Source organism: Cyrtonyx montezumae, unplaced genomic scaffold (assembly GCF_038088225.1).
Source record: "Cyrtonyx montezumae isolate F1298 unplaced genomic scaffold, pur_monq_1.0 scaffold_7, whole genome shotgun sequence".
Classification (NCBI taxonomy): Eukaryota; Metazoa; Chordata; class Aves; order Galliformes; family Odontophoridae; genus Cyrtonyx; species Cyrtonyx montezumae.
Window position 1 is genome coordinate 9,064,587 of NW_027072078.1, and position 22,544 is coordinate 9,087,130.

At 40.6% G+C, this 22,544-nt stretch overlaps 1 protein-coding gene across 4 annotated transcripts in view; it reads left to right on the top strand.

Annotated features, from left to right (window-relative positions):
* The first annotated feature begins 3,021 nt into the window (after nt 1–3,021).
* The window catches only part of SLC39A10 (solute carrier family 39 member 10), a 35,988-nt gene continuing 16,465 nt past the window's right edge, over nt 3,022–22,544 (top strand). For 3 of the 4 annotated variants that reach the window (XM_065750611.1, XM_065750612.1, XM_065750613.1), the window contains exons 1-3: nt 17,203–17,280; nt 18,968–20,038; nt 21,026–21,227. In XM_065750611.1, coding sequence (XP_065606683.1) covers nt 17,227–17,280; nt 18,968–20,038; nt 21,026–21,227 — 1,327 coding nt within the window. In that variant the 5' untranslated portion in view covers nt 17,203–17,226. Of the gene's footprint in view, nt 3,172–17,202; nt 17,281–18,967; nt 20,039–21,025; nt 21,228–22,544 lie in introns of those variants that run through there. The other variant, XM_065750614.1, reaches the window with a different exon arrangement.

The following is a 22,544-nucleotide window of genomic DNA, read 5'->3' on the forward strand; positions in this document are numbered from 1 at the left end:
AATAGCATTTCTGACTTTGATTCAGGCTCTCAGAATAAATGAAAAGCAAGAACAAAAGCTGTAACTGTAGTTTAAAGAAAAGGAAAGGAAATAATGTAAACCACAAAGCCAGGTATACTGGCATTGAAATTGCCATGAATTCTGAAGAAATCCTTGGATAGAGGTTATAGAAGTTTGTGAATGAAGGAGGAATTTGATTCTTCAAGCCATCATCTTGGCTGCTTCTTCAGACAACAGTATTTCTAAAGTAACAAAAGTTGAATTTACCAGGGAACTTTGCTTTAAGGGCACAAAACCCAATTTTGGCAACAAATGATGATAATGGTAGATGTGTCAACACCGTCAACGACAAGCTTTCCAAGCAAATTTCTCTTTTTTTTTTTTTCTCATTATTATTGTTCCTAATCCTGAGTGGATACTTCCCCAAAGACTCTTCTTTCAGCTTACAGTCAGAGACAAGAAGAAAGAACTGAAGCCTTGTGCAGAACACGTAACAGGACTAAGAATGTAAGCGGAAACAAAACATAAACTCTCCTTTTAAATTCACTGTGAGTAAAACTTCCTCCTTAAACAAACTACTTATATATATGCATAGATAGGTCTCTTCATGTTTTTAACCTGCACGTGTAGTTGGTTTTTATTAAGGGAGAACAGGAAATCAGCATATGACATCTCTCAAATTCCATCCAACCTTGCATTTCTCTTTAGGCCTGCATCTTGTATTCAAAACGTAACACTACATCCTTTCTCTTCCTTTACTGTTGTCTGTAGCAACACAACTAGCTGAACTAAACCTGGATATGATGGCCAAGTCATCAGTTCTGTGGAACGTGGGAAAGGGGAAGAGGGCGAAGCATTCTTCTGAAACTGGAGATGTGTGTCTAGACAGGACCTCATCTTGAGAGGAGCCCTACTAGAAGCCCTCATCCTCATCACTTAGCAGGACATGATCCTATCCTGCAACCCAACTTAAGAGCATGTACTGCTCAGTAGTATTCAGAAAGCGCCTGGTGAGAAAAGAGGAGGGGTTTAAGTGAGTTCTGTTATAAAATCGTGGTAACATATCACTCTGCTCGTAAATCCTGAAGAATCAGTCTGGATCTGCTCTGTGCATTTGTGTTGTACCAAGCTATCAGCACTCCCGCAGTACTGACTTCCCAGTTTTGTTGTACAAGCTTCCCCACAGCACAGAAAGTTGTTCCACGTGCTTTACAGGGAAGCGTACTTCCCACAGCTATGTGTGATTTAACAATTTTTGTTCTTGGTTTGTTAAACTGAGGTGTAGAAACTTGTACTTCCCTGCTCATGGCAGGGAATTCCTTCAAGTATCTGTGTACAACTTGTGTACTAAAATACACAATTAACGCTAGGGAGAAGTAACCTCACTGCAAGGTACGATGTACCTTATGGTAGGTGTCTAATGACCAATGTCCAAATTCGGTCTGTATTGTATTTGCTGTACAAAAATGCTGAGAGAAAGGGCCTGCTTTGAGGCAGAAACTATTCCAACTACCATAAAACAATCTGGGGCAGTGTTGTGGTATAGGACCTCCAAATCACTTTAACAGTTCCCAAACCGTGACCTGAACGGTGGTTCTCAGATTACAATGAATATTCTTAGAGAAGTTATCAGGAAAATCTTGGTGGTGGTGGTTTTGTTGCTGTTTTGTTTGTTTCCATGACTTCAGTTTCATGGTTATGTGATTTTTTTTATTTTTTTTTTGGACATAGGGATACCAACTTTCTTTCATGTTATGAGCATGCTGTATTTTTGGTATTTAAAGCTGTCTTTGTATTCCAAGGATACGTTGTCGAGCAATTTACTTTGTGAGGCTATTGGGATGAGATGAGACTTGTGCTGAGGTAGGACTGTGGGTAGAATCGGCTCTGGCTCTGCCAAGCCAGACCTAGGGCAGTGCAGATGTGCCAGCCAGCTCATCAAAGGGACGTGCTTGGAAAGGATTAAGTGAATTACTTCATCTCGGTAACAGGAGAGTCTGTGAGAAATATCCGTGCCTCCTGCGCCAGAAAGAGGGGAGGTCTGCTGCAGCCTAAAGCCTGCTAGGGAAGCATCACTTGGTTTTGGAGGAACAAGTCGTGCAAATTTCTCAGAATTAAAAAGGAAATGGCTTAAATCATTGGTGACGCGTTCAAGTGCTGTTCGGCCTTTGAGTAGGCTTCCTATAAACAGCCATGACAAAGTAAGCTGGTTGATTTAAGCAGCATTTGAGGTGAAGGGTTGCTGTGCGTTCTGGGTCGTACATTGCAAACCAAAATGTCTGCTGAGCCGCGGTGTTGTTCCGGTAAAGGTTTTAATTTACATAAGGCATTGCGTATGTTTTCTTGAGTCCTTACAGCTGTTATAATGTTGTTGAGAAATCAAATACATTGCGATCAGGGGCCGCATCTCGAGTAGGGGCCGCGTTTATCATCATGTAATGCGAGTTTTATTTAGCGAGTAAGGCTGACGGGGCTCGCTGGGCTCAGGCAGCCGGGGCAGCACGTCTCCTTCCTGGAGCGCTCCCGGGGCGACAGTCGAGCGGCTCCCCCCGAACAGCCCAGTTTCCCGGCTCCGCAGGCTCTCCACTCGGCAGCCGCTAAACGGAGGCCCGGGCCTGCCGCCACGGCAGCGCCCAGGCCGCCCGCAGCCGGGCACGGGGCCCCGCTTCTCTCAGGCGTCGCCCGAGGGGGGGCCGAGCCGGGCGGCAGGGGCTCGTCCGGGCGATCCGCCCGTCGCTCCGCGCGATCTCCGGGCGAGCTCCCCTCAGGACGAGCGGCACGGCTCGGCCCGAAGCGAGGGTTCCGCAAGGCTCCGGAGCTGCGCTCCGCGCCGCTGCCCGGCCCCGGTCGCTTGAGTGATGAGCGCAAGGCGCCGCAGGGAGGGGACGGGGGGAGCGCTACGCCATTTTCGTAGCTGGCGGTGGAGTAGGGGAGGGGGAAGCTTAGCGCGGGGGAAGGGGAGGAAATGGCTCCGCATTGGGCCGGGCGGGCTGCGGGCACGCGATCCGCACGGTGCGTAGGGGCGACTGTGACGAGCGCGCGAGCAGTTGGCGTAGCGGTGGTTGGCGAATAGCGTAACGGCGGCGGCGGCAGGAGCTGCAGGAGGAGGAGGAGGCGCCGCGGCGGTTTGGTACCGAGCGGAGAGGGAGATGCACACGGCACTCGAGTGAGGTAGCTATAAAACCCCATTTGTTTACATTCCCTCCCCCACAAGCGGCCGGCGCGGCGGTGCGGGTGGCGGCCGGCTCGGGCTGGCGGCGTTGGGGGGGGCCCGGGGTTGCGGACGAGGAGCGGGAGCCGGCGGGCACTAGCGGACATCTCCTTCCCCGAGATGCGGAGCGGGGGGCACGGCGGCGCGGCCGCCTCGTGACGTGGCGGTGCCGGACCCGCCGGGTGGGCGAGGGGCCGGAGGCGGCGGGGGGGCCGCCGTGTCGTGAGGCGGCGGAGCGCGAGTCCGGACCCCCGCCCGCTCTCCTCATCGTCGTGGGGTGGCCACGCGGCAGGTGAAGCCGCCCTCCCGCAACAGGGGCGCGGGACGCAGCGGTTCCAGGCCGCTCCGGGGGGCGCCGTGGGGACGGCGGCGGTTGGGGGCCCGCTGCTCCAGGGAGCTCCGCCGCTCCCCGACCCGTGCCAACGCTCGCTGCCGCTTCCCTCGCCCTCTTTCCGAGCGTAAGCGCGGGCTGGGAGCGCCCCGTCCCCCGGAGCCGTCCGCCTGCGGCCACGTGGAGGCCCCGCGGCTGCCACAGGGCGCTGCTGTGCCGGGCAGGAGCGCACGCACATAGGTTTGAGAGCGGGCTGCGGCCCGCGGGGCACGGCGGTGGACCCTGCTAGGTGGGAGCGGGGAGCGAGCAGGCGGTTACATCCTCTTCGGCCTGATCTAAGCGTTAGCGAGGGCATAAACCGCAGCTAGGCTGTGTAACCTGCATGCGGCCCCAAACAATCAAGGTAAGATCGAGGGGAGGCAGGAGGTTCCGTCCTTGGCTGGGGCGTAATGTGCATGGAAATGAGGAGTTTCCTGCTCTCACCTGTGCCTAACCTTTATCTGCCGCAGTGGGTGCTTACTGGATGCCTTTGGTGCATCTGGAGCCTTTGGAATAAAACTGTTCAAAGAAGTCTTCGCCACCTTTTGTCTTTCTTGCTTTGTGTAATGCCCGTATCTGCTCGTTCTTCATCTCATGTTTCTGATGTGTATGTTGTGGATTTTTTTTTTAATAATATGTCATATTGTAGTACCAGGGGAGCCTGTGGCAGATGAAAACTGGTACAGCACAGAGCTGCACAGAGCAAGGCCTGCTTTTTGGAAATGTGGAAGTGATTGTCTTGTTAACAGCAGCAGTTCCTGGGGAGTGTTCCAGGGAGTGTGTTCTGGTGTTCCTCTGGGTGGTAGTGATGGATACAATGACAATAAAATGGAAAACACAACAGGTCCTAAGAGATTAAAAAAAAAAATTAGAAGAGCACACACTTGGATTTTACTTAAGAATGAACTTTCCATTGAATATGTAGAGGAATAGGAATTCTCTGTGGACTGGTGAGACATGCTGCTCTAATTGCAAATCAGATGTTAGGCTTGCTGACAGTGACTTCATAGGCTGACGCTCTTGTGGGTATAGACCTGACACTGTCTTATGACTACAAAAGAAACTGAAAAAGATCTGTGGTACCTTAAAACCTAGGGAAAAAAAAATGCAACCCATGATAAAAACTTTCATAATTAGGTTTTTGTTCTGAAATAAAAGTTTAAATTGTTGTATTGTCTTATTGCACTTCTTAAACTGTTTCCAACACATTCATACATGGGAGGAAAGAAGTGTGCTGCCGTGCAATGTGCTTAGAGAACAGGGCCTGCGTGTAGACCGTGAATAAATTGTGTACATTCTATGAAATTGGTGGCAGTTCTGTATGGATGTTTTCATTAACATCCACTGCGTAACTTTCTCCAAAACAGTGAAGTTTTTTTTAATGGATATGCCTTGGTTTCAAGTAGGTTTTCTGTGCTTTTCAGGCTGTCTTAAGAACAGATGCATCCCTAGGACAGTGTATCCACAGAAACATAAAATGTGGCTACAAAAAGCATCGCAAATGTATTCACAGGCTGAGCTATTCCATTTTTAGTTTGTTACAAAGAAAAAGAATTCCATTGAATGGCAACTGGGGAGTGTTCTGAAATCTTGGCTTTCCGTAAAAAAGCACGAATCCCTGTGATGGTGATCTTTGTCTACTCCTGTGACTGGTCATGGTCTGTTACGAAACTAAAGATTTATGTGATGTCACAATATGCGTCTTGTAAAGTTACATCAAGGAAAGGCAACAGGATATTGATTGCATATGGTACTTGTGTTTTGCACATTAATAAATCATTCTGTTTGAGTATTCAGCAGGAAACTTTGTTAAGTTACAAGCTTTGTCTAGTTTGACTTGGGCAAAATAAAATTTATATTAACTCATGGAAAAAGTAGTACATTACAACCTTACGTAGATTTCTTTTGCAGTCTTCACTAAGTAAGTCAAGCACTGTTAATTAAGATATTTACATTCAGAAGAGATCATCTATGAAACAGTAGCTGGTCCAAGTAGGAAGAAACTTTGAGGTGGTGCACAGTTCACATGGACATTAAGCTTGAGTGTATGTACAGACCTATAAGAAGTATGTTTGGGTTTGTTTCTTTTTGCTATTGTGTTTTAATGACATTTGATCATGATTTTGTCTTCCGTAGCTAGTTTGTTCTCATCTTTGCCAGGTTTTGCAGAAATGGAAGTTGAGTATATGGTAAGACAATATTGCTTTGGAAATTGTAACTTTTTTTCATTGAATGAAATTACCAAATTACCTAATTACACAAGCCACTTAAAAATCTGAGCTCAGTAGAAGTTTTCCTATCAGCTAAGATTTGGTCCTTAAATGTGGTGAAACTACCTGAAAAGGTCACGGTGTCTTTACAGGCCGCAGTACAGAACTGGGGTATGAACAACAAAATGATATCAGAGAAGAAATCTTAATGCCATTTTCTTCACAGTTTGTCAGTCAACTGTCAGAACGTTTGCTGTGTTATGTTTCAGCATGTTTCAGAATTGTCAAATGAATGTCAAGTTCTGACTTTCTTCTTAATGCACCTAAAAATGTCATCAGAAGTTTCAAAGATGGGAGAGCTGAATTAGGGTTCTGCTGTCCCCGTGGAGGTACGTGCAGAGCGAGTTCTGACAATAGTAAGAATTTAAGAATTCATGCCTTAGGGGAAGCAATTTCTGTTCTGATTTAAAGAAAAACAGTGTAACTTCCTCTTGTTCTGTGAGCGTCCAACTTAAAGAGCAAGTCCTTGAAATATAATTTGGTTAAATGGAAGGTGTTTCAGTTTGGGCTGCTGAAGTTAAATGATGACTAATAATTTTATCTCTCTGATAAGGACTTGGTGATGTGGAAAGAATTTAGATTGGTTTTAGTTCATTCTTAAATTGCGACTGAGATATGAAAGTATATCTAATCATGTGTGATAAAGAAATTGTGCCAATTAGGTTAAGCTAATAAAAAAGAACAAATTTTAAGTTTCTAAAACTGATGAAAATATTTGTACCAATGTCCTGCCAGCATTGTAACCTCCTAGGTGAGGGAAGGGTGTGTTCTTCTTTCATCCAGCTGTTCAGAATACTCTGTGTGATTCCACATCAGTACCATTTCTCCAAGTATTCTTTGATGTAGTACAAATCTGAGGAGTAAAGAAAAAGGAATATATATATATTTCAAGTCACTTAAGTTTCTTGTTACCTGTTATGCTGGTCTGGTCCCTGTACAGATGTTTATGTCCACAAGCTGGAAGCCAGTGTGAAGGACTGCAAAGATCATGGTTTCTTGACACCTATCTCAAAAGCATAAGACGAGGAGATGTTGGAATTATATGTAGGGTGTTGTACCCATGCTGGGAACTTGCTTCATTGTATTATTACAAAAATGTTTTCATCTTTTGGATAGTACATTTTGGTGTCTCATCTTCAGCTTTCCATTTTCTGACTTGCCTCTTGCTGCAGAGGAGTGACTCAGCTGCCTTTTCTGTCTCAGCCGCTGCTGACCTATGAGCTTCATTCTTATCTCACTACCACATTTTCTATAGCTTGCTGCTTCCAAAAACAGTATGATGAGGGTGGAGAGGGCTCATTTTACTAATGCAAAATTAGACGACTGTGGAAATTGATTAACCTCTTATGGCATTCATACTGAGTGGTCTGTTGGAGAGCCTTCATGTAAGAAATAGAATCATTGACTCACTGAAGTTGGAAAAGACCTGCGGGGTCATTCAGTCAAACTACCACCAATATTTCCTAAAAATTGTTTCCCCTCGTACAACATCTGCACATTTCTTATTACTGAAGTTCCCAATCATAGCTCCTAGTAAATAGCGCAATAATAAAACTTTCGTTCCTGATAGGTGTTCCTACAATAATACGTATAAAGACCCATGTCTCAAGATGGCTTGATCTTTACCACACCCATAAAATGATCTTTGTGCATTTTTATTACAGCTACATTCTTATAACTGTAGTACAGGGATTATTAATGGATGAAAAAAACTCTTTGTACTGGAGGATAACTGGAAATTATAATTGATTTATGGCTGATTATAGGATATCTGTAATTAGTTCCTCTCTTAACCAAGCTAGTTGCTGATAGTATACAGCCATACGTATTCTGGAGCACCAAAGCAAAACAGAGCAAAAGTACGCATAATCTTCTTCAAAGTAGTCTCTCGTAGATTTTACCCAGTGTCATTCTTGATGTGGATTTTTTTGGAGTACTAGTTAAATCTTTGTTAATTCTGATTTGCATTTTAAATAGTACTGTAGCACTGTATCCCAGGATGTGGTCCTGATGTTGTTCAGAGTACTGACCATAGGTCAGTTTCACAACTGGATACTGGATTTAACTCATGCAGCAAAATAGCAGTAGTGATACCACAACCGAGTGTATTTATTTCCACAGCCAAGGGGAACAGCAAGCAGGTATGCATCTTATGGCTAACCAAGTCTTACTGTGTCACCATGTGCACTTCATTCATGGCAGGTTCAGAACAGTGCAAAAGAACTTCCTTACTGGCAAGTGGAATATTGTACTCTGTTTTAATTGTGGCTGTACTGCTTCTCAAGGCTCTGTGTAATTTATATAACACGTTATTGTAAAGAATGACCTCTTTTCATCAGGCACTGCTGTCTTGATAATTACTTTGTCTGCTAAATGTATGCTGTATTATTTTGGCTGTATTTTTGGCTAGATCTGCTTGCAGAACATTCTCAGTAGCATTTATTTGTGACCTGAGTATCTGTCTGTAGAAGACAGTATCTCAGCCTGGAAGTACATTTTCAAATTATACTAGCTTACACGTGTTACTTACTGCGGTCTGAATAATACTGTATCCCTGCATTGCTTCATTTCTGTGCTAAAAGTAAAATTATTCCCTTTTATGTAATACCTGATGTGATGCGTAAACAGACTATTTTCAGTTCTCCACTGAACTTCTCGACTGAAGGGGTGACCTTATTGCTCTCTTCAAATACCTGAAAGGTGATGGCAGTGAGAGCAGGGTTGGTCTCTTCTCTCTTGTGACAGGTGCAAGGACAAGAGGAAACTGCCTCAAGTTGTGCAAGGAAAGGTTTAGGTTGGATATAAGGAAAAACTTCTTTATAAAAAGGGTTGTTAAGCACTGGAATAGATTCCTCAGGGAGGTGGTTGAGTCACCATTCCTGAACATGTTTAAATAACATTTGGATGTGGTGCTCTGGCACATGATTTGGTGTGGGTTGTTAGGGTAGTATGGTTTGGTTACTCAGTCTTGAAGGTCTTTTCCAACCTGAGCAATTCTGTGATTCTGTGAATACCATATATTTCTGTGGATTTCAGTAAATACGTGGTAGTTGTATTGTAGGAATTATGTATAACGTTTAGCTTTTTAGTCTAATCTACCCATACATAATTTCTTAATACTTTATAACATATTCTAGACTATCGTATTTGCATGTGGTCAAAGAAAAACAGCTTTTTGTTGGTTCATATGGTAAAACTTTATCTATTTTTTGCACAGTTGTCTCTCAGCTACAAGAAATTGAGTTATGTTAATATGTAGTGTATGTTTTTGCGTCTTACTCTGCAAGACGCAGGGTCTCAGCAGAAGTTCATTCTTAATGTCTTAGGGCAGAAATTCTCATGCTGACCTTTTCTAATCACGAAAGTTCAGTAGTAGGGAGAAAAAACGTGAGGGATTTATGCTGACTTGTGGAAGAATGGGTGGGGATGAGATGCTTTACTGAGAATGCCCAATCGTAACAAATAATTATTGTTTCTTCTATTTTGTTTGTGTCAGATTTTATGGATTAAATTAGCTGCAGTAAATCATTGTCTTTTTAGAGCACACTTGGTCTTCTCATATTCCCCAAAGAAACGGCTTGTTTCTCAGCACTAAACAGCTACATTAGTCTAATGAAGGAGTGTATTGTGGTACTTTTTTGATGCATGAGAGCGCATCTCATAGCCTAAAAGTTCTATAATTTAGGCCAAAATGCCTTTGAAATATATGCATTTAATATTTAATTTTTTTTGTTGTTGTTGTTAATTGGACAGTTGACAAATTAAAATGATCTTTTGGAAGAAGACTATGTACTGCTTCTTAAAGTGAATAAAATTGAAAAGTGCAAAGTGTCACTGGGGGAAATTTAGCTCCTACAAATTCATTTTCAGGAATTTCCTTTCTTGATTGGAAACTATGAATTCGGAGTATGAACGTGACAGAGGCAAAGAATTAATCACATTTTAGAAATGGGGTATTCGTAATGGAGAGAAGTGCATTGTTCTTCAAATAAAAGCAGTTTATTTCAAATATGAAGAAAATGTGAACTTTTGAGGCAAATCCTTGCCTGTATCTTAACAAATATGTTATATAGTAGTTCCAAGCAGTGACAGACTTAACAGTGGAATGCTGTACCTCAAGTGCTCTGCTGCTTTGTAGTCTGTATGTGCAGTTGTGCTTTGTGTTTTTTTACTTCTCTTGATGGTAAGTACAGTCCCATTACTGGTAACCCACATTTAAAATGTCATGTATATGTTACAAAGTTACAAGCTGGTTATGAGCAAATGTACGTAGTTTAATCAGAAGCTGATAAATGGTGAATTTATCACATCAGATATGGAGTGGGGGGGGGGGGGAGGGGAGAGTGGGAGGAGTATTTAAACATTTATTATTCATGACATCAGGTTATGAGATTTTCCTATTTACTGGGGATTTTTCAGATCAGGAGCTGTGATATAGCTGCAGCTAGTTTTGGATGCCAGATGCAGGTTTCTGTGCCAAATAGACAACGTACCTACTAAAGTATTTCAGTTTCATAATATGGCTTCTTGATAGGAGATGGCATATTATTCCCATGACTAAATATCATAGCAACTTCAATGACTAAACTGTTGTGCATTTGGAAATGTGAAAAGCAAAGCCTCAGACTCCTTAACAGTCACATAAATGTTAGGTACCTTCAGCTGTGGTTAACCATGGAATCAAACGTTTGACTCTTTTTGGGATTAAGCTGTCAGATCAGTAGTGTTTAATAATTATTTGAACTGAGCTACTTTGAATGTTAAAATACATTTGGAGGTGTAGCTGGACTTAATTTGGTAGAAAAGATTTCAACCCTGATCTTGTACAGTGTGTTACATGGGATAGCTTTAGTGCGATGGAAGTGCCGTATTTTGTAATGTGCCTATGACATGCTCAGCAGTCTGTGGAAGAAAGTAATGTACTGTCAGTTACAGTAGCCAAAGGAGAAGGAAGGAGGGAGGATAATTTTAACAGAAAATGCTGAGTTGGCTGTCCATGGAATAAAATATGTTACAGAAACTCATCTTTATGTCCTGTGAATGTTAAGTATTTCTGAAGTGGAACCTTTGGAATGGTGGTCATGGCCCACTAATGACCCCAGGAATTTAGGGGCAGAGGCAGACTGCTTTTCATTTGGTTTCACTTAATCAGTGAAAAGAGCATAAAACATCTTCCTCAGAGAGATCAGGTAATATGCAGTTTCAGTGGTAGGCTGCCAAGCTGTTTCTGTTAGTCAAAGAGTGGAAGAACAAAATGAGACTTTTTTATGCTATTCTGTGTGGAATATGTCTTTTTATAGTTAGGATGGTCTTTTCTGCCAGAATCCTGGATTTGTTTCAAAATACATTTTTAATCGCTTGTGTTACATGTTGGAGACAACAAATAGCCCTCTTCTGTTGTTGTTCCCTTGCTTTGTGTTCTGTAAAAAATTAACATCTTCCGGTTTCAGGTTATGGGGAGGATGTATCAAAGCAGTGAAAAAATTGTATTTATTTACCACAGCTTTGAAAAGTAATAGAATCGTGCGAGCTGAAGAAAGCTGCCAATAAGGGGGGGGGGAATAGCATGAAGATGGAAGATCTCAGTGATGTAGGAAATAGTAATGTCCTAATGATCCTACTGAGAAGGGTGGTGACTGCAGTAGTGTGGAATCAAATCAGCAGTTGGTCCAGAAAAATCCATGTAATTTAAGTTAAAGTAGAGAAGGCACAGTCATGCTCCAGGAGGGGATCAGGAGCATCTACTTTTCAGGTACTGGAAGTAGAGTGTACAGAGTGAAAACAAAAGCCAGCAGCTGCTACTAGATCATGTTAGAATGCTACACAGCATGTTCTAGGCTGGGTGCATCTGACTGCAGTGCAGTTTTTCTAAAACTGATTGTGCATCATTACTCTTCACAGTATCTCTCTTTGCTCATCAGTGTTGCTATTGGACTGTGCGTGCACTTGTGAGATGATGGACACGGGGGAGTGCACACAGACAGCAGCATTTCTAAGACAAGTTTTTGTACTTTATTTAAAATTGTTTAACTAGGAAGACAGCTCGCACGTCAGATTAAGTCTGTAAGGATTCTGCTTCCTTTCTTCTTTTCTGTCTCTAATATTGCAGTATGAGTACTGTTGACATTAAGTATGATGCTTTTGCTCAGTCACCTGGAAGCTGTGCACCTGCAAAGTTGTTTTAATAACATGTTAATTGAAGATCGTAGTTCACTGTGAGTGATTTTTTTGTTTCAAGACAGTGTTTCTGTCAGTTTGAGTGTTGAATCATCACACAGTCCTGTGATGGGTGGCCCTGTGGGGTTTTAACTGTAGTTTTGGCTCAAATGAATAAGTGCTAGTCATCATGACTTCTGTTGAAGTCTGCTTGGAATAGGATGGAAATGGCACGTTCTGATTGAGCTGGCTAATGGTTAGGCTGACCTTCTGTTGAAATATGTGCAACTGTTTTTTGTCGTAGGTCAGGCAGGTTACATGCTATTTTGAATGTGCTGAAATGTCTTTATGAAGACTTGTTTGCTTTTAAATTCGAGAAATGATTGTTAAGCATCATAATCTGGCAGAGCACGTGTGAGGAGAGCACATGCCTCAGTCCTATTTTTCAACAGACTTTTTTACTTGGTGGCTTTATTTATTTTTAGGAAAAGTGAGAGAAGCTGTCAGCTTAATAGAAAACATGTTGAATTCCTTCCTGGATTGTAGCTGCTATAGATTATTTTAATTGTGATCATTTAACAACTAAACGCGTATCAAAGATACACCTTTATGCCTTTGAACTTAGTGCAAATGTTCAAAGATACTGCAAAGATGAGATAGATGTAAGTGGCTTAAGTTACAGCAGGGATAAACATACTGCTACTGGTCTTAACACTTCATTGTAAATGTTATTATATTCTGTGTTGAGGAGGGACTTAGAGAAGTTGTTCTGAAATGACTTTCAATATGAAAGTGGTTGATCTTTCAGTGTTACGTGAGTGTGTTTTGAGGTGAGCAGTTGTATTTGTGCTGTAGCTGAATAGGCTGCTGGGCTGCAGATCAGGTGGCTCCGGTGCTGCCACCAAAGGCAAGGCTGCTTTTTCTTCTTTTTTTTTTGTTGGGACTGCAGTGTTTGTGCAGCTGCACAGTGAAGCAGATAGGAGAAGTAATCTATCTTGAAAATAATCTTTTTCTGGAATGTTTTTCAGCAGAATCTAATTGTACAGCTGCACAGTGAACAGATCAGCAAACAAATCTGGTATACAAAAATGGTTTTATGGGAATGAATGAGAGAAGCAGTAGGGCAGGGCAGGACTGCCGTGAGTGCAGCAGCATCTTAAAATATTTGTTGAGCTTCAGCGTTAGTTCTGACAAAACCTTTTGCTTATTTTGAGTGGAGAAATAAAGTACTGAAATGCAAATGTACCTTGTTGTTGTTTTCAGGTACTCCATACTTACAAGCAAACTAAGCAACAGAATTTGACACAAGATCACACCAGCTCCATTGTAAAGGTTGTGCATTAATAATGTATTAGAAACTATATAAAGTTTATGTATAAAACGCATAAAAGTAACTCGTGGGTAAGCAGATCTGAAGCTTGAAGAACTTGAGTTTTTTGGATGTCTTTTGTATTATTTCGTGCTATGAGAAGGATCCCATATTCAGCAGTTCATTACAGGTAATTGTCCTTTTGAAGAAGGTGCCCCACTTACTTTCTGTCTGAATTAAAGCAAATGCACCTTTCTGTACAACTGAGTTATTAGATTAAGGCTGCATTAATTTGGGATCATTTTCTAGTGTGCTCAGGCTTTGGTATTTCAAATCCTTCAAACTTCCAATTTTGAGAATGTGTTCAGTTATGCATAAATGCTTTCTGTGATATATGTCTTATCTGGTATTAACTTAGCAAACGTGTCTCGGATCAATTAGTTGATGGTCTGTTCCTACAGAGTGCCCCTCCTACTGGGCTGTAGATTCTCAACTGAATGAGTTTTGCTTATATCCACAAACCTGTTTCACTGAATTTGGAGAGAGAAGAAAATACAGGAGATGGGTGAGAACTAAAGTTAGAGATTGTTAAGTTTAGCTTCTTACTTCTGTAGAATGTTTTCATGTTTGTATATTCAGAAGCTCATGTCAGCAAAAAACTGCTAAAATTAGATTTGTGTTTATTGGAGTACTTCTGTGGATTTCTTCTAGTGTGTTTAACAGGAGTATTTTGATTTCTTTGAGATTTTTTTTTAAATCCCGTACCTTAAAAATGAATATTAGATTGGTAGTAAGTGACACTCTGGCATTTGCTTAAAACTGGAAATTTAGGAAATGGAGAGTAGATTATTTGAATTTTTAGCGTTTCTGGACAGAGGAGTAGTGTGAAGTATTGGAGGTGTAGGAGGACTGCAGGCATCTCTTCTGCGTGGAAATCTAAGTAAATGTCTGCAATGTGTGAGAGAATATTAAATTCTAGGAAGAATGAGAAAGTGCCTTTATGTAGCCAGTACTTTTAATTCAAGAGACGTGTATCTCACACATACAGAAAGAAAAAAACAGAGAGATATTTCTCATACTAGTTTTACTCTGAGAAGTTGTTACTAAAAGCTAATGGCAGAAGTGATGGCATTTTCTGAACAAAGAGAGCATCTTAGTTTGGTGAGAATGTTACTTTGTAAGTCTTGTTTGTCCTCAGTCCTCCCTCGTTTGAGCTGAGTTGTGCGTTTGGTGTCTGTGCTAACTGTAAATAGCTAACTGTGGCAGCTTCTGGAGGCGGATGAACTCCTGGTTAAGGTTCTTTGGACATTGTGACTTTCAGGCTGAGTACTCGGAGCAGTCGGAGCTGTCTTTCAAGTTGTTTTTGATTCTTTTTAAGGTAGTTTCAAGAACTTGATCTTATGCAGGTAGTATAAGAAGGCAGAATGTTCTTACAAGGCAGCATGGAAAGAAAATTAGAAGAGAGAAACTTAATTGAATATTTGCAAGGGCAGAAATCCAATGCATTTATATCAGATGTTTCTGTTAATTAACATTGCTGGGAACAGTCAGGAAAAAAAGAGGGGGGGAAGAAGTTGGGCACTTAGACTAGTTGGTGTTTGTATACTAACAGAAATGCTATTGTATATGGATTGCGAGCACTTCAGTGATATACCCAGTTGTGAGCTGAGTGTGGATTTTGTCTGACCGTGTTATTGGAATTCAGGGGTGCTACTTGAAGTCAAACCCAGCTGTCAGACTAGTTTTCTACTTTCAGTGGAGCAATTGATGACAAAGAAAAACGTCCTATTCCAGACTGTAAATGAAATGATGTGAAAATAAACCACTACAGGTATGAAATGAGCAGTTGAAGTGGCAGGGACTGTGTAAGTGTTTTAGGATTTCAAGGGAGAACCTGTGAGAAAGGCTGTAACGCACAATTTGATTAGAGGCGTATTTAGTTCAGTAGAGGAAATGCCATAGGGAATGGTGTGACATAAGAGATGGTGCGAGTTTTATTTCTAGAACAGGTAACTGATGCTGAAGTATTGTTCAGGTTCTTTGGCCTAAAGCCTTCCCTGTGGGTGTGCGTTCAGAGCTGCACTGAGTTGGAACTATCTGCTTGTGCTATATGAGGGGGCAATGGGGTGCGCTTGGCAGCTCCGTTTGCAATTCCATAAATGTCAGTGGGCACGGCAGAGATGTTTGTCTTACTTATTGTATATGTGCACATGTATTCTAACCTTGAAGAGTGACTTTGGGTGGGGTTGTCCCACTGTCTGAGTGCATCCCAAAAGATGTGCCTTGTTCTTGTTGGCAGCCCAACGCAGCAGGTGCCGTTAGTTCCCGCTCCAGCCTGTGGGTTCTGGTTTTGACCTATGCCACAGCTCAAGGGTGTTTGCTCGTGTATCTGACCCTGCTGGGTGCACAGCCATCCCTGTGCTGTTGAAGAAAGGAGGATGGACAGCAGGAATCACGAGTGTGTAAAGTAAGGCCAAGGCTGGCAGCCATAATAGCTGAAATCTTTTCCACTTTTGTAGCCTTGTCCTCAGGCTGCCTTTCCATGGTCTTTTGAAAGGATTCAAGGCTCTTAATGTGCTTACACCAAGATGAGCTGTATACAGTTCAGTGCCACTGAAGTGTGTCAGATTTGGACTTCTGCTTTCTGCCGTTATATACGTGTGAATACTGATGAACATATTGCCTGGTGGGAGCTATTTATAATTGACTAGATACTAATGAAACTTGTGTAAAAATGAAACAAATAACCTACTCGTATTAGTTGTTCTGTTCGAGACTTGTTAAGATGTGTATGTTTGTTTTGTAACCATCTTCTGTAAGAAAAGAATTAAAGTAGAAGATACGAAAGAGTATCTTAGACTTAAGAATACTGTGCCAGCATTATTATTATTAGTTTTATTGAAAATATACATCTAAATTGATTTTGAAATAGGTCTGATAATGCTCAGCTCTTGAATTCGAGCAATGAATCGTGATCATAGATTACGAACTTGTAACCATCAGGGCATGGAGAAAAGGTACCATTCAAAGCTAAATACCACAATTAGACATGCATGACTGAAATTTCAAAGTTATGTGTTAGTAGTATTGTATGAGACAGTCACATGAAAAAGATCATGAAATTGTGAAAAGGATTATGGTCATGCTTACCATGCTTTAGTCATGAATTTCCTGATGGAGACATTTTAGTCTGAATTGTGCTGGTTTAAATGAGTTAGTTTTGCTTTACTTGTTCTGGTTATATTACTGTTAGGTGGCAAAGGGAAAGAAAACGTATCCTAGCAACAAGCGTAGTATGCTTTGAGTAACTGAATTTTGCTGACAGTTGAGACGGTGTTTTTGGTACCAAGAAACTGAAACTAAAGAAAGAGTAAACAAATTGCTAAATAATTACAGTATGCTGCATGCGCTTACCTGCTAGGTATCAATCAGGTTTGTTACAGATGGCTTCAGGTGACGGATCCTCTTCTGATCTTACATCTCTTACTAGGTGAAGGTTGCAAAGGAAGAATAAGCCGTTGTATTTTTTTGTTTGTTTGTTTAAAGCATTTAAGGCTCTAGAAAAGGTTAATTTTCATCTTCTGTAATTATAGAGGTTAATGGGAGAAAACTTTTTCCCTACTGCAATGTGTTAACTCATAAATTCATTATATAAAGTTACAAAACGGTAGCTCATTCCCATTATCAGTTCTTTCATCTGTCAACCTGTTGCAGGTACAGATTTTTGTGTGATATGTGTCCCTGTACAGTACTTTAAGCAAGTGCTTAAATGCAAAGCATCAAGCTAACATTTAAAGAAATTAAAATTGATTGAAAATTGTGGTGGTTTGTTGTAAAGCAATTTTCTCATCGGTTTCACAGAACACAGCAGCGGGGCTAGAGAAGAACAAGTACATACACCATTTGTTGTATGAAACTCAATCTCATTTTAGGAGAAGTTGATCAACTTACTTGGCATCTGAAGGTGGGGTCAGTCATACAGCTCTAGTTGAGTTGCGTACAGGAAGCAAGAATTGCTTTCTGTGTAAAACAGGATCATAGCATTCTTGATCTGTTTGCCTAATACTTTGCTAGTGTCTTGCCAACATCTGGAGGTATAAAAATCAGGGTGGATGGAGTCCTGCGTTTGTCCTTCCTCTCAGCTCTCCTTTCCTCCTCGATCATATTGAATATGTAAGTAGTTATGTGTGAAAACCCTATCTCTGTACTTTTATTTATTTTTATTTTTACTTTTTAGTCAGCAAAATGTTTACATCAGTTGGGAAGCTCCATGCTTCCTTTTTCTTTTTATGTGTTCCTTTCTCAATGAGAGGGCTTCATGGATGAGATAATCCAGTCCATCCCCTGCTAAAGGAGGTTCCCTATGGCAGCTCGCACAGGAAAGCATCCAAGCAGGTTTTGATTATGTCCAGAGAAGGAAACTCCACAGCCTCTCCAGCAACCTGTTCCAGTGCTCTGTCACCCTCATAGAGGAAATACTGTAACTAATACACTGTACATATGTAAATAATACTTTGTCTTGTACCAAGGGTACGAATTAAGTGTTCTAGAATGCCTTGGCAGTGCTTAAATGATGGTTTTAACATGTACTTGACTGGATATTCTCTGCCCATACTAAGTCTAGAACTTAGATATCATAAAATATAGTTCTTGGTTTGTATTCAGCTTCCTAGTTTGATGTCATCGTAAAGTAATCTTGGATCTTTTTTGTAAAGTTTCTTTTGTAATAATTATTGAAGTATTTTTAATTTATTCTTAGCAGGTATTAGAGAAATAAATGTGTCATATTTTGTGAAGTAGTTAATTGTTTTCAAATCTGAATACAAGTTAAATCTGGTGCTGTGTCTTCATCGTTAGCTGATGCTGAAAATAAGTTTCGTACATTTAATACAAGGTAGAAAATGACATTGTTTTGATGTGATTTCCAAAAAATGGTGAACTTTGTGTGTTGGCCTAACTGTTTTTCAAGTTGTATGGGGGGCATCTTTTTTTGTAAAACCTTATTTTTAGATGAGTATCCACATAGATCTCTGAGATCAGTAAACTTATTTAAATAAAAAGTACTACAAATAAGAACAGCATCCATTAGGGATGCTATGAAGTTGGTTAATGAGAACTTGTTTTGAAATCTCAGTTTACCAATGTAAGTTAGGAATTGTGCTGTGCGTGTTTAGTGGAAGCAGTTTAGCTGTGCATAAAACACTAAATGAGACTACAGTTTTCAACTCTGTTATCTTCCCATCATTGCCATAAAGAAGAAAATACAGACCATGATGTTGAGTTCTTTTTATTCTTTAACTTGTGTTTTATTGCGATTTTTCAATATTACCAGCTATCTCAGGTGCAGGTGCTCCTGAAAACATATGCTCAAATCTTCTGTTATGACTGACTGTAAATGCTGAACTTTTGTTTGTAACTGCCTCCTGTAAGTATGGCATAGAGGGCTACGTATCTAAAACACACAGAGCCTGTTGCTTTGCTGCTGGATAAGAGAAATACATTAATACAATAGCCGAAGTAAAAAATGTTATTCTGTTAACACTAATATCTAAAAAGATCTGAATCATTCATTTGGTGCAGATAAGTACGGGAATGACCGTAGTACAAGACTTTTTTTTATACCTAACTGCTTCCCCTTGTATTTCTTGTAGGAAACGGAGATGAAGGTACACATGCACACAAAATTTTGCATCGTTTGTTTGCTGACCTTTATCTTTCATCAGTGCAATCATTGCCATAAAGATGGACGTGATCATGGTCCTGAAGAGGGACACGAGGACCACCATAACTGCTATCAGATCTCAGAGACACCATACCACCAGGCCGCAGGATCAGAGTCTACGCCGAGTAAATTTTCAACGTCAGAAGCTGAAAATGAACAGAAATACTACATTGAAAAGATTTTTGATCGTTACGGTGAAAATGGAAGATTATCCTTTTTTGGCCTGGAAAAACTGTTAGTAAGCCTTGGTTTAGGAGAAGTAAAAGTATTAGTGATTAATCATGATGATATTGGCCACGATCATGTTTCTCACCTATATGCTTTAGAAGTTCAGGAAGGAAAGCATTTTCACTCTCATAATCATCCTCATAGCCACTCAGATTCAGAAAATCAAACTGTGACTGGTATGGCTGAAAAGAAAAATCATAAATATAACTCTGAGAGAGATGCAGTAGTGTCATCTATAAAAGGCGACGGTAAACATATTCATGACCAGAGTCACCATCACCATCATCACCACCCTCATCCCCATCACCATCTTGACCACAACGGTACACATCATTCTCATAATGATTCAGTTATTCATAATGAACATGGAGAGCAGAATCATGGACCTTCCACAGAAACAAACACAACACAAGATCAGCGTGAAAGAAAACAGCGGAAACAGAAGAAGAAACGAAAGAAAATCGGCGAGACTTCGGGAGATGCTACACAAGATTGTCCTCCAAATCACCGCCTAGGTGATCAGTGTGAGCACAATCGTGTTCATAAGCACGATCATGTGCATGATGCATCTCACTTTCATTTGCACCATCGTGAACACAGTGGCGATCGTTCCACTAATCATGGACATCAGGATTCCAGTGTAGGTAGTGAGGATGGGCATCACCATACCAGCAAGCGAGAGGCGCCCTGTAAGCACACAGGCATAAGAAAGCACGCTATTTCAGCACGGAGTCGTAAGGATCATAATGAAGATGAACGTGATTGTGAAGTGGTGAGTATGAAATGGGGAACTGGTGATTCACTTCTGCTGTCATTGAATAACACTTTACATGGCTTACCCACAGATGAAGCAGAATGAACTGTTGATTCTGCCTGCCCATCACCCATCTTTTTCAAGTTATCTTGCTTCTCTATTTAAAGGGTGTACTTAAAGGGTTCTAACATACCTTGCTTACAGGTGATCATTTTTGTCATTGTTTTTTTTCCTCCAATATTCCTGAGTACCTTTTTTTTTTTCCTTTCATCTTATTTATTTTGGACTTCTTTCTGAATCTGAGATTGTTGACATTTTTGGAAGCTGCACAGAAGCGTTTTCCTAAGAAGGGCATGAGCATATTTTCCAGTGTGTTTGTTTCTTTGTTCCAAAAGATTGTAAAGCAGTGCAGATGTAACTTCTCTAGTACTGTGCATGGTGTAAGCTCCTCCTTCTATTTCTCTTTCCAGCATCCGCTATTTCTTCCAGGTCCATAAGTTTACTGTCCATATCCCCTCACAGTTTACAATACAAGGAGGATGGTTTGATATCGTGGTTTTAAATATAGCAGTATAAAAAAGGAATGGAGTGAGTGATGAATTCGTTTTTAAGTAAATTGAAAAGGGAAGCTTTAAACAACTTAGCATTAATGGGTAAAGAGAAGTATTAGAAAACGTGACTTGGATTCATATATGTTCTCCTATTCCTTTTTTCTTGCTTTCTTTACTGTGTAAGTGTAAAGGAAACTTGCTTTCACTGACATTTATCAAGAATTCTGTAGGTGTTTGGGGACTGCGTTGTATAATGTAGATACTCTTGACAGTTTGTTCCTCTTATAAACCACTTGAATCGGCTTAGACTGTTCGAGCATTGATGGAACGTTTTGGACTGGTTTTTTACTCCTGTGTGTGTTCTGAAATCATAAGCTATGTTTTCCAGAACTGTAGATTTTTGCAGTGAAATAGGTGCTTTCATTTTTAATTTGTTTGTACCATGTGCTTGCAGTGCTTAAATGTTACTCAGCTGCTACGACGCTATGGTCTGGAAACCAGCTCTCCAATATCTCCTGAATTTTTTATATATATGTGTCCTGCTCTGCTCTACCAGATTGACAGAAGGCTTTGTATTGTACATTATGACGAGCTTGAAGATTTTATGAAAAGTAAAACGGCATCAATTGAGAATGAAGATAAAACAGGTGCTTCAGGTAGGTGTGTAATATCCAAAGGCTTTTGATTTTTTTAATTTTTTTTCATTCTGAATATTAAATTTTCTTTAAATTTTGAAACACGGCTGAACAGGTTAGCATTGACTGCAGAGTAAAATAATGTTTAGAAGAAATTTGAGACAATGTGCTCCATTAAGTCAGTAGACAAAGCATAATCTTGGTGGCATGGTAACTTCTCCAAATAAACCACAGCTCTGGGAAATACCCTCTAAACTGTGCTGTCCAGACCCCATGCAGACCGTTTGTTTGTGGGTAGTATGAGTTGATCCTTGTCTTGCTTTACTACCAGGAGGAGTTGTAGAATGGCTTAAAGCATTTTCTGCCAATCAAAATAGGGTAAATGTGCATAAAACTGTCACGTTGCACGTGTTGTGAGTCAGTTCAATTAGCAAGCTTATGTGGCTGAGTGCTTCTTTTTAAAATGATGCATTTTCATTCTCTGTAATGACAAAGAGTCGATGAGCAGCTGAACTAGAAGATCCTTTAACATTTTAAGAGACTTTACTTGCAAAATAAGCAAAACTTTTGTTGACAGGAACGTACCACGGTATCTGGTATTTTGCATATAAGCAACATTCGCCAGTTGACTGTAAAAATTTGTGGGTTTTTTAACTTAGTAATTTGGCTTTGAAAACCATCAGTAACCTGAAGTAAGTCAACTCGGTGAGATAATGATGAATCCTGACATCCGACAGTGTCATATATACAGTGTTGCTAAGTAGAATGAGACTTCAGGCGATGTAATGACAGTTTTACTTGTTAAGTAAGGAAATGAATCACAAAATAACAAATCCTACCTAGTACTTGAGGATTGCGGAAGGTTTGCTTGTCCCAGCTCATATGAAGATTCTTTACTCCATACTTAGCAAAGTTAGGAAGATGCCGGCCTTTTAAAATGCAACATATTAGTACTTCTCTTCAGTTTTAATTAAAAGCTTTCTAAATGTGTAACGGACTAATGCTGTTTCTGTTTGCTTATACTACCTTGTAAGATTTTCACTAGGTCTGACAGTACAGTTATCTAAAGCAAAGTAATTTAATTAGATGATGACCAAAAGCTTATAAAGCCATGTTGAGTTTTGTACCTGTTATTATAGATAATTCTGTAATGTCCTCTGTTAGAGAAGTTCCAGAGTCTTCTACGTACAACTGAGTTTTCATAGTGTACCCATAGGAAGAGGTTGCATTCATAAAATAGATCGTTCCTACATGACTTAAAAGGAAATGTATGCTTTATATCAAACTAATGTAGGCTTTTGATCAAATGTATCCGATTAATAAACTTCTAGACACCCA